At 35.8% G+C, this 13,489-nt stretch overlaps 1 protein-coding gene across 1 annotated transcript in view; it reads right to left on the minus strand.

Moving 5' to 3' along the window:
- Window positions 1-8,670: 8,670 nt before the first annotated feature.
- The window catches only part of LOC122797941 (zinc finger protein 665-like), a 450,270-nt gene continuing 445,451 nt past the window's right edge, over window positions 8,671-13,489 (minus strand). The window contains exon 5 of the mRNA XM_044066461.1: window positions 8,671-8,695. Within this exon, the coding sequence (XP_043922396.1) occupies window positions 8,671-8,695 (25 nt within the window). The remainder of the gene's footprint in view (window positions 8,696-13,489) is intronic.

A 13,489-nucleotide genomic window follows, 5' to 3' on the forward strand; every position in this document is an offset into this window, starting at 1 on the left:
GGGAAATTTTGATTCCCTGTTCTTTAGTGTATTAGTCCAACTATCTGGCAACTGTGGTAGTGGTACTCTGTTTGCTAATAAGTTAAATCAGATGGAGACTACCTTCATTTCTCATCTGTTGTCCCCTAGCCACATTCCTAAAAATATACTGGGGTGCATACTGCTTCATACTTATTACAAGGAGAAGGTGATGTTATACAGGCAATACATAGACAATTTGATATTTATATGTAAGGGACCACTATCTGAGTTTGAGAAATTTGTGGGGGACTTGAATTCTAATAGTCATGCTTTACAGTTTTGTTGTCACACAGACTTCAGTACCATTAGTTTTCTGGATGTCCAGTTTTTTGTGAATGAGATGGAAGTTATTCAATATGTTCCATTTAGGAAGAGTAAGCCGCGGTGGTACAGCGGTAGCGTTAGCATTGTTGCCTCACAGCAAGAAGTTTTCCTGCTCAATTCTCGGCTAGAGTGCCTTCTGTGTGGAGTCTGCATGTCCTCCCCGCAGTCGAGTGGCCTCCGAAAGACATGCTTGAATGGGCATGCCTTTACTGAGGGTTGGGTGTCGGGCTGGCAACTCGACACATTAAAAGTCAACTGCCAATCAATAGTGGACTGGAGTTCTGCTGTGGCAACCCCTAACCAGGAAAAGCTGAAAAACCAAACAAAACTGCTGTCAGTAATTTTTTGCATGCTTCCAGCATGCACACTGAACATCTCATTAAATCATTGCCTTATGGTGAATTTAGAAGGGTATGGATGAATACTTCTGAGATGGCTTCTAAAGAGATCTCTGGCTGAAGTAGAGATTATCGGCCAGAGGGTATTCTAAATCTATTCTTAATGAGGCAAAGAATAAATTGTTGAATAATGTGACAAGCAGGGCACAACTGCATGAGAATAGTAAGTTTGGACATAGAAATCAACTTACTTCAAGAGAGGAGGGGACAGAAAATAAAATATTTTATGTTACTAGGTTTAGTCCCTTTTCAGACACACTTGGACAGGTGGTTACAAAGTTATGGACAATGACAACAGCTCATGATAAACTCAGCAATTTATTTCCACAACATGTGACTTTTTCTTTTGGTAGATTTTTAAACCTAAAAGAATTGTTGAACTACCCAATTTCCAATCAGACCCAGATTAGTCCATTAGGGTCTTTTTCTTGTGGGAGATGCAGTGTGTGCCATACAATCAGAAATGTATCTAATACTATGATCAATGGGCACATATTTCTCTCTCAAGCAAGGTTTATTGTCAATCATGTGGTGTTATATACATTCGGGGTTGTAGGTGTGATGATGTTAGATGATACATAGGTCAGACAAAAAATAAAGTTTAGATTAGAATTTTGGAACATTTGAGAAATATTAGAAGGGGTAATACAGGCTTTGGTCCAGTGGCAGAACATTTTATTGAAGCCCATTTGGGAAATTTTGATTCCCTGTTTTTTAATGTATTAGGCCAACCATCTGGCAACTGTGGCAGTGGTACTCTATTTGCTAATAAGTTAAATCAGATGGAGACTACTTTCATTTATAATTTTGGAACCTTGGTCCCATATGGATTAAATCAGGAGGTGTTGCTAAATTTATATATATATATATATATATATATATATATATATATATATATATGGGTCTACTTTAAAAGACCGAACCGACGATTCCCCGACACGTGGAAAACGAAGACCAAACGACCGACAGGTAAGTTTACCGACAGGGTGATTTGCCGACAGCGGAAAGACCGACAAGGGTAATGTATGATCGCGACCCGGTAAGTGTGCGACAGTGACGGAGTTAGGAGCGGTGAGGTAAGTGTGCGAAATTGTGGGATTTCGGGTTAGGCTGTGGGAAAGGTGAGTGTGTGTTAGTGTCAGAGTTAGGGTTCGGGTAAGGTAAGTGTGTGATAGTGAGGGACTGTAGTTTAGGGACGGGTTAAGTGAGTTAGGTTTAGGGTGCAGGTAGGTGAAGTGTGCGATAGTGTCGGACCTTGGGCTAGGGGTGGGTTAAGTGAGTTAGGGTTAGGGTGCAGGTAGGTGAAGTGTGCGATAGTGTCGGACCTTGGGCTAGGGGTGGGTTAAGTGAGTTAGGGTTAGGGTGCAGGTAGGTGAAGTGTGCGATAGTGTCGGACCTTAGGGTTAGGGATAGTGGCTATGCTATGTAGTGTAGTGTGTTGTTTACGTTCCGTGTGTCGGTGTTATGGTGTTCGGTGTTTTGCGTTGTCGGTTTTGTGTGTTGTCGGTTATCTGGCGTCGGTGATTTTTGTGTCGGCGAAGTAGCGTGTCGGTCTTTCAAAGTAGACCCATATATATATATATATATATATATATATATATATATATATATATATATATATATATGTGTGTGTGTGTGTGTATTTTATGAGTACATACACACATTATCACATTATGAGAGGATGTGTATTTTTTATGTAAACTTGGTTTAATTTTTTGATGATGTTGCTGTAGAATTTGTTACAATTTTGCTGCTGCTGAAGTTCTATGGGAAATGTAATTTTTCATGATTAAGGGATGTGTCTATGTATAATGTGCACTGGTCACTTTAAAAGTGGGATGTATAGACAAATTCTGAAACATAACTGTTTCGTATATTTAAGCTTAAGAATTTGATATGTTGATATCCCTTGAAGCTGAAATGCCATGGTACCAGGATTAAAGCTGTTTGGTACACTAAATCTGTGTACAACTTTTGGATTTATTAGGTTGCTGTGCTTTTTCGTTCTTTGACAAGCAGATGCCCTTATCTGTACTGTTGCAGCATTCAGTCCCTTCTTCCACCCCCTTTTTCTTTTGGATTTTTATTTGGTTACTCTCGTGGCCGAGGGTCACCCCCTTTTCATTTTGCATTTTCTTCTTTTGGATGTGCACAGCTTCCTTTTTGTCCTATGGAGTCTGTTCCCTACTGGAGCAAGTCAGTTCTAGGTAAGTGTATCAGTGCATTAACTTTATGCCCTACATCCTGAATGGGGAGCACGCTTGTGAGGTACAGTGCATAAAATATCAAAAGGCTTTGGTAGGCGATTCCTATAGTTAAGAATATTGTGACAGTGAAGAGAAGGGCATCTACTGTTAAGATTTTTACAAAATTGTACTTTCTATCCTGGCATGTTCTCACATTCATTACCCATCACCAGGATAAGGGTCAGCTGACAGGGGGCATCATTCAAGCAGTCGCCATGGGTGTTTCAATTTTTTCTTACTTACCCTACAACCTTGTGTACATGGGATAGGGTTATCCATATGAAGGTGCATTGTGTTGTCTATCAGAAAACCCTCAGTCTACAGAAAAAAGGCATCACCTTTTCAATGGAAAAGGTAGAAAAAAGAGGCAAGGCCAGGTGAAAAGGAAGAAATCAAAACTGAATGTGGAAGGATTGAAGAACATTACTGTAAGAAAAAAGAAGAGAAAGATATTGACTACATGGCTCAAGCTGTGGATTTACAATGCCAGTGGAATTAATAAGACTAATGGTGATGAAGCTCCATCCTTCGTAACAATTGATAGAGCAGAAATTACTGTATTAGAAGCTGAGGATTCTTCAGAGCTGCTCAGAAAAGATATTCTTGTAATTGGAGATTCAGTTATTAGAGGAACTGATACTTATATTTGCTGAGATGATAATGAACATAGAGTAGTGTTATGCTTGCCATGAGCAAAAATAGAAGATGTGAAACAAGCCTTGGAACGCCTTAATGTAAGGAAGTATGGATCGGTTTTTATTCATGTTGGTACAAATGATGTTATCAACAAAGATTCTCTGACTGTTAGTCGGGAACTGACAGCCCTCCTAGATAGTATAGCTTGTACTGGTATTAGGATGTATTTTTCACAAATCACCTATAGAAAGGATACTCAGGTCACTGTGAATTAAAAGACATTTTGGATAAACACCTACATGGAAAAAATTTCCTGTTTTAAAAAATGGAAATGTGTAGAGCATCCAAGCCTTCTTTTGGGCACACGTGTTCAGACAGGATGGTGTGCATTTGTCTAGATCAAGGAAGAGAATTTTTGCAGCAGATATTTTGCAATATTTGACAAACACTAGCCAGGATTTTTGCCAGGTCAAAAATGTAACAGTTCACAGATAGCAACATTTGCTGCATCTCTGATGGTTGTTAATGCTAGGAGCATTAATAATAAAGTTTTTTATTAGAAAATTTGCTATGTTCCCACAAGATTGATGTTGTTATAGTTTGTGAAACATGGTTAAAGAACAAGACTGGAAACCAGTTCTGTCAGGGTATAAATGTTTTTACTTTAACAGACATTCTAACAAAAAATCAGGTGGAGGTGTTATGATAAGGATTAAAGATAGCTATGAGACTTGTGATTATTACATGTTCAATGATAACACCAATACAATAGACTGTGTAACTGTGACAATAAAGACAACCCTGGAACATATAACAATTGTTGGAGTGTACAGACCACCAACGTCAAGTGTAGATGACCTAGAGGAATTCATACATTTCTTGCATGAAACACAGGAGGGAAGAATAATATTAGCTAGAGACTTAAATTCAACAGAAGTAGACTGGATTAATATTGATCCAACAACATTAGTAAAGAAATTATTCACAGAGTATATTCAGGAACAACAATTGCTTCAGATTGTAAAAAAAACTACCAGGGTACGGAATATACTAGATATTGTGTGTGTTCCCAAAGAAATTACTGTAACTTCAAGTCAAGTTTTACCACCATTGATGTGCAGTGATCGTGGAGTCAATAAAGGTTAATTTGTTGCTAGATAATTCTGCCAAGCTGAAATCTAAGCCAATACACAGAAGGTTAATTACAGATTACAGGGAAGTAAAACAGTTACTATATAAAACTAACTGGAGTGAGGTGTTCAGTTGAAAAACTGCAGATGGAATGTGGAAAATTTTGAAAGAGAAATTGTTTGAGAGCAAAAAGTAAAAAAAAAAAAAAAAATGTTTAACATCAGGATCTAGGTACGAAACATCAGGGGGGTATATTTCCATAAGAACAAGATACTTGATTAAGGTGAGAGACAAAAAATATAAGAAATGGAAGAGAGGTCGAACTACAACTTTGAAAACTGAAATAAACGAGCTGGAGAAACAGATTAAGCATAGTGTTAGACAAGATCAAGAAAAATTTAAAGAAAATTTATATAAAGATATTGAGCATAATAGGAAACCTTTTTATAGACATAAGATGTGGAAGGGGTAAAGATACACAAATTGATAAACTGTGTGCAGATTCTGAAATTTATTCTCAGACACAACAGATTATAGATATATTTACAAAATCTTATGCAAAACAGTTTGGCTCCGCAAAAGGGGTGGCAAGTTGTCCTAGTGACATCCAGGTAACCCCAGATACTGTAATCAGATTATATTGAAAAAGAACTGTGCAAACTGGATCCAAACAAAGCGCAGGGAGGAGACGGAATAAGTAACAATGACCTGAGAACACTTAAGCAAGAACTTACACTGCCATTACATTTATTATTCACAAGGTCATATAAATATGGGGAAATTCAGCAAGATTGGAGACATGCACTTATTAAACCTGTGTTTAAGGGAAAGCGGAGTAGGACAAACCCAGAATCATATAGACCCTTAAGTCTAGTTTCATGTTGTGGAAAAATAATGGAGAAGATAATACTGGATAGGTTGGGACTTGAAACCATATATCAGCATGCATATGTTGAAAATAGATCTATTACCACCTGTAACATGATGTTCTATAATGATATAATAACAGCTATGAATGAAAAATTGTGCTGTGATGTGATTTATATAGATTTAACTTCAGCATTTGACAGGGTCATGCACAAAACACTGATCAATAAATTAGTACAACTAGGTATTGATGTACTGTTGATAAGACGGATAGCTGCATGGCTTACAAATAAGACATGGCAAGTATCACACACCAACTGGACAGGTGAAATCCTTGGTTACAGTCAAGGTGTCCCACAGGGCTCTGTGCTAGGCCCTTACTTGTTTAGATTGTATCTTTCAGACCTTACTTTTTCATCTGAGGTGTTCTATTGTCTATATGCCAACAACCTGAAATTGGGTAAACTGATTATAAGTGTTGCAGAGAAGGCATGTCAGCAAAATAATTTGACTAAATTGACCATTTGGGCACAGGAAAATAATATGTTGATAAATACATCAAAAACTAAGCATATGAGATTTGGTAAACAAACTGAAAGGTGAATATTTAATACAGCACGCAATGATTTAAACTGTAGACTCATTTAAGGACCTGGGTATATGGGTAGATTCAGCTATGAGTTTTTCTAATCATATCAACCAATTGGCTAGTGATAGTTATAGAACTATAGGTTGTATAAAAAGATTTTATAAAGTCTAGGAAATCAAACATAATGAAGTCATTGTTTGTTAGTTACATTAGACCCAAACTTGAGTATGGAATAACAATATGGAAACCCTATAGGAAAACAAGCATGAATAAACTGGAAAGAGTACAGTGGAAATATACTAAGGGCATCCATGGATGTGAAAATCTAAGTTATTATGAAAGACTTGAATATCTGAACTTGTACAGTATCTCTTATAGATATTTAAGAGTAGATCTTATTCAGATATATAGGGCATTTAGGGAGAACTACCTCTGGGAATGTTTGGGGTTACCAAAAAGTACTAGAGAATCATCAGATAACCTATGTAGAATATTCTATAGGAATGAGAAGTGTACTAATTGGTTCTCTGACAGTAGCTGATGCTTGGAACAGACTACCAAATTACATTAAAGCAAGCACTAGTTTAGATATTTTTAAGAACAGCCTGGACATTTATTATAGGAACAAGTGTTTTGGCATATTGGCAAGCTAGAAGGGCTTTAATGCCTGTGCTTGAAACATTTGTATGTATGTATGTGGCCAGCTCCCACTCTTTAACTGTGTTCCTGGCAAGTGCACCTGTTACCATAAGGTACACAGGCAATCATCTTCAATTTCCATTAAGGATGTTGGTCTCAAGTGTTCTTTTTGAGCATGTACATCACTTTTATTCTTCTGTCATCCTTGCACAGTCCTTATAGTGTCACAGCTGCTCACTGAAGGCTGGGATCACAGTCCTCCATCCCTCTCTACCATGGAGCTAAATTGTTGCTTTGTACTTTGTTAGAAATGCTCACCTTAATGCCTCTAAGCAATGCAGCTTTAAATGATTTGAAATACCTGAATAATTAAGGAGATTATTTCAGGTTTTGTTTATCCTCTATACCTGGTATTTTAGATATTGTTATTCTTAGAACCAGTCCCTCTTTCATGCCTAAAGGGCAAGAGAGACCAACTTCCACCAGTATATTCATCTGCTTGTTTTCCCAAAAATATTCTAATCAGGGATATTATCTTCTATGTAATACATATGCTCAGTGCAATTTAAAAGTTTTATGTTGAGAGAACAAAGACAGCCAGCTATTTCCTTTTCTAGGGGAAAGACTAGTCAGAAAATGTCTAAACTTACCTTAAGCAGATGGCTGACTAGATCCAATTTTGTCAAAATTAGTACTGTAGCAAGAGGCCTATTCTTAAGACTCTTTCAGCTAACACAGCTGCTAAAGCCACAACTTTTCAGGAAAACCATACTAAATGGCATCTGTGCAACAATGTTTATACTTTTAACATTTTATCAAGGCAATGTAAGCCGGACATGATGCCCTGGACTATTTTTTCCTCTGATGGGACTTACCTGGGAGATGTTCCTACAGGGGAGACCAACTAAGAGTTTGCTTGGGATTCTGTCCTCTTGCTACAAAGGATGAACTTTTCTCTTCTCAAATTAAAAAGTTATGAGCTTGCCATAAAAACATACCTGTAAAAGTAAGCCTAACATCTGCAATGTAACCTTTTCCATCGTTTGGTGTAGTTAGTCTCTGGGATCTCCTCCTCCTACTTTTCATATATTAGGCACCTTTAAAGTCACATGCAAGATGTAGAAAGGCTTGAAAGTGGATTGAATGATAGCGTATAAGACGTTGGGAAGTTTAATTTGCTGAACACTCATTGTGCCTGCTGACAACAGTCTTGTTGTTAAGCGGGTTTGACCTCCTTTTACAGAAATATCCTTACAGCAAGTGTATGTGTATGTATGTATGTATATATATATATATATATATATATATATATATATATATATATATATATATATGCTACTATGATACTGGAATACATACAATACAACATGAAGAGACACCTGTGATGAAAAAAAATACCAAAAATGACAATCAGTATATTAGAAGCACCATCTATTACACTAGGAAATAAAAAGATACAAGTCCACCCAAAGAATGGGGAGAGGGCGGATATGATGACAGGTTAGGTTAGTAAGAATGTAAAGTATTTGTTAATACAGATCAGTACAGGTGTTTATAGATAATACAAGTGTGGCACATGGGTATAGCATGGTTTTCATCCAGGTAGATGATCACAGTGCTACTGTAACTTAACTGCCTAGAGAAGATGTGTCCCGGGCAAAAAGATGAGTGCAGCGCTATACATGACATCAGAATGAAAAACAATGTTTACATGCCTCAAAGTGAAAAGGGAATTGTTATGCAAAGTACAAGATCAAAAATTGCCATTTTTGTCCTGGTTATTGGGATAAAATGCGAAGACTAAATACAAGATGAAGAGTCATGCAGCTAACAAAGCTTCATGTCTACAAAACAAGGAACAAGGGTTATTTAACAGAATATGAGCAAAACTTTGCTTCTTATTATGAACTCCAAAAGTACTCAGCTAATCTTGAACACAAAGCTAGTGTCCACAGCAAAGATGCCCACAAAGTAGTTGCCGGCACTTTAAACTTCTACTAAAGTAGTGTAGAGGGTTGTGCTGTCCAAAAGGGAGGTGTACATTTTCATTCCAAACTTCAAAGTGTTCAGACTGTGTAAAGCATGCCAGATGGAAGATGAAAATCTGTACTGTAAATGAAGTGGACAACTACTCTAGTGATGGATCAAATACAGAAAATAAATGCAAAGGCTACACAGTAATCAATTGGGCCAGAAACTAGTCATGCTGAGATCAGTTCTCTATCTTGGTAACCAAAATGCAAATAAAATAATCTGCACTGAAAAGAGATGGTATACAGAGAATGTTGCAGTGGATGCACAATTACTGCACTGAAGGGAGATGATACAGAGAATGCCATATAGGATACACAATAACCACACTGAAAGGAGTTGTTACATGAGATGCTGTAGTGGATACACAGGCAGTACACTGACAGGAAGTTGCACAGAGAACAGTGTTATGCCATGAATGGTGGAATCTAAATTAAATGTTGAAGGACAAAGAAAAGTGAAAAGACATCCCAAAAAGGATCTGAGAGGTAGGAAGAAGTTGCTAAACAGAGACCAAATGATTGGAAAAATAAAGAAAGAAGCAAGAAAGGACGAAATTAACAACATGGTGGAAAGTGCCACAAAACTGACATTGAGACTGTTACACTACAAACAATATGGCAAGAGTTAAATAAATGGCAAAATCCCTCATGGATAACCTTACAGAATAAAAACAAAACAAAACTGAGGAGGTGGTTGATGGGCCATATGAATGCTGTTCAGTAATCCAGGGAGTTGGTATGTAACAATGAAGAGCTGAAAGCAATACCAGAGGCACATGAAACTAGGATAGGAAGCTTGGAAATAAGAATCATTGACAAAGAGGTCCTGGGGATGTACATTTGATACTTATCAACTTTATCAATTGAAACTACATCATCAGTACACTCATTCTTTTTTTTTATTATTTGTATATCTTCTAATAAAGCTTGTTACCTGTTGTAATGCCCTTCCATTACTATGTCCATAATCTATGGAAGTACCCCATAACTTCACTTCTGCTATAATATGTAGTTCTAACTTTGTGCAATTACATTTTACACCTGCGCTATTTTATATAAACTTTACACTCCTCACATTTCTTTAAAAGCTCATATTTCAACATTTCATCCAATGCATGACTATTTAACGTGTCCATTTTAACTAAACCTTTAAAAGAACCCTAATATGTTGACTTTATTAAGATTCACAAAATTGGCTTGACTAAATGCTGACCAATTACAGAAACCTTAATTTTACAGAATACAAATACAAGTATGATCTGAGCAAAATAGATTCAATTAAACATTCACAATTTGAGGCAGATTATGCCAATTATAATTTAGCCATATTTTTGTATAGAAGTTACAGTTTAAAGAAATAACTTCTCTTATAACAATTTGCATGTCTTTAATGTTCACACAGTTCACTTTTTATTGTAAATAAACTCACAAACAGCTCAAAATGTAATGACAGTCAAAGCTTAAAATACTATTGTATTACAAAACTAAATGCAACAATGAAACTCTTAATATCACTTCTGTACAGTGATCGTAAATAAGAAATGGTTAATATATTACCCAAATTTATAAAACATCCTTTTCAATTAAAGCTCATTATGTTTACAAAGTCACTTCCCAACTCACTGTTAATTTAATCAATGATGTTTTAAGTGTAAATAGTTTCCAATCTTCTTGTAACTTAATCAACTGTTAACACTTCCTTTTATATTGAGTATTTAGTTTCACTCCATCACGCTAAAAGTTATTGTTTCTGCTCTTCTAGCATTCTCCCATAATCATGTAATCATGCTAAGCCAGTCTTTGTGTCTTCATAATGATACAAAACAAGAAAAATCTGCTGAAGATGGCTGTGTTACAAACCCCAATACAGCTACTATTTGTGTGTTAAAGCAGCAACTCTCCTTATGTCACCACTGAACCACCAGAAATTAAAAAAGTAAAATAGGTGTTAACAAGATGGAGAAGAGAGCCCAAAGTAATCTAAAACAAATAATATTAAAAAGAGAAGTGGTGAAACGCAAATGATATCCAAAATAATATTAAAAAGAGAAGTGGTGAAACGCAAATGATATCCAAAATAATATTAAAAAGAGAAGTGGTGAAAGCATAAATGATATCCAAAATAATATTAAAAAGAGAAGTGGTGAAACGCAAATGATATCCAAAATAATATTAAAAAGAGAAGTGGTGAAACGCAAATGATATCCAAAATAATATTAAAAAGAGAAGTGGTGAAACGCATAAATGATATCCAAAATAATATTAAAAGAGAAGTGGTGAAACGCAAATGATATCCAAAATAATATTAAAAGAGAAGTGGTGAAACGCAAATGATATCCAAAATAATATTAAAAAGAGAAGTGGTGAAACGCAAATGATATCCAAAATAATATTAAAAAGAGAAGTGGTGAAACGCATAAATGATATCCAAAATAATATTAAAAAGAGAAGTGGTGAAACGCAAATGATATCCAAAATAATATTAAAAGAGAAGTGGTGAAAGCATAAATGATATCCAAAATAATATTAAAAGAGAAGTGGTGAAACGCAAATGATATCCAAAATAATATTAAAAAGAGAAGTGGTGAAACGCAAATGATATCCAAAATAATATTAAAAAGAGAAGTGGTGAAACGCAAATGATATCCAAAATAATATTAAAAAGAGAAGTGGTGAAACGCAAATGATATCCAAAATAATATTAAAAAGAGAAGTGGTGAAACGCAAATGATATCCATATTCGTAGTACTATTTTTGGTGTTTTTATTGTGATTGTATATCTTGGTTGCTTCATTGTAATATTTTAGCGTAATTTAAAACAAAATTAAATGTTTCTTCCATATCTTTAAAAGGAATGAAGGTTTAACATAAAAATGTAACACATTTCACAGCCTTCTGGTTCTCTTACAAAGTTTTAAAAGATCACTCGAGATGAGCATATTATAATACCCAAAATGCAGCTGCTTACTGGCTACTAAATTAGTTAATTTCCTTATGTTGCTACTGAATCACCATGAAAGAAAGCAAAATTAAAATGTGTTCCATGAGTCTTTAAAAAGACAGGAGTATACTCAAAGTTATTTAAAACAAAACAAAAGCCTTCCTCTGTATTGTTAACAGGAAGAGGGGTTTAATATAAAAATATACCAAAATTCACAATCTCTTGGTTCTCTTGCCATAATCCAATTTATCACCATGGTCATCCCCCACAGTTGTCAGACACAAAATTAACCACTGAACTTAGTTTTCCTGAATGCTTACAGTTCTCAATGTATCAGTAATGTATTCAAAGAATTATTGTTTTTAATAGCATAAATATATCCATAGGTCTATGTTTAAGTTCTCTCTCTTGATTTTTCCATATAAAAGGTCGCAAGCTAAACAAAGCCTGTGGTGTTCACACACTAACAACTGGAACCTTCATTTAAAAAATCTGCTCATGTTGAAGGAATTGCAAAGTTCCACTTATTGTTAACTACATAGATGGTATAATTGTTCACTCTTTTTATTTTTTATTTTAATTTTTTTTTAAATTAAACATTTGTTTATAAAAGCGGTGGAAGGTCGAACTTCATCAAAGACTTCTTAATTGGAACTTCACATTTTCTAATTTTGAGAGATGACTTTTTTATGTCCTCCTTTACTAATTCTGGGAGCGACAATACATCTATCTATCTGTGTGTATGTATCTATTATCTATCTATCTATCTATCTATCTATATATATATATATATATATATATATATATATATATATATATATACACATATACATGTGTGTGTATATATATATATATATATATATATATATATACATATACATGTGTGTGTGTATATATATATATATATATATATATATATATATATATATGAAGAGAGAGAGAGAGAAAGGGGGTGAAGCCCCCCACTTGGGTGGGTTTAATTTCTTTCTATTGAGTTTTTTTCCTGGTGGCCAAGTGGTTAATTTCCCAGGGAAAATGCAGTTTGGTATTCTGTGGACTCGACGGTGTAAAATATGGCTGTAGGTGATTTGGTCATGTTGACTAATGTCGTAAAAAATGGGCATGGGTAGTTACCAGTGATAAGTGGGTTAAGGACCTGGCCTACCTCTGACTCATGCCAGGGACCCATGCTAATGGTGGGAGGGCTATATGTGCCCTATTGGCCACTGTATGCCCACCATAAAGCCCAGCCACCCTGGGTCAATAAGCTACTGGCCAGCCGGTGTCTGGTTGCCCAAACTGGGTTACCTGGGATAGCTCAGAGTGAAAGCTGGACATAAAACCAATCAACCTGCCAAGCATGAACTGAGAATTGCTACGCTTAACGTAGGTTCACTGACATGATGCAGCTTGGAAGTGGATGACATGATGTTACGGAGGAGGGTGAACACCCTATCTATCCAAAAGATGAGATGGAATGGCAGTGCAGCAAAGCCACTTGGCTTGGGATCCAGACTCTACTACTCAGGTGAGGGACAGGATAGAAATGGTATACAAATTGTGGTGAGTGGGAGGCTTCAGAAGGCAGTGAGGAATATCATCAGAATTAATGACAGACTCATGGCAATCAGACTCCAGTGTAATGATAGGGCAGTATTCATAAT

Source organism: Protopterus annectens, chromosome 3.part1 (genome assembly GCF_019279795.1).
Source record: "Protopterus annectens isolate FY-2018-M chromosome 3.part1, PAN1.0, whole genome shotgun sequence".
Taxonomy (NCBI): Eukaryota; Metazoa; Chordata; order Ceratodontiformes; family Protopteridae; genus Protopterus; species Protopterus annectens.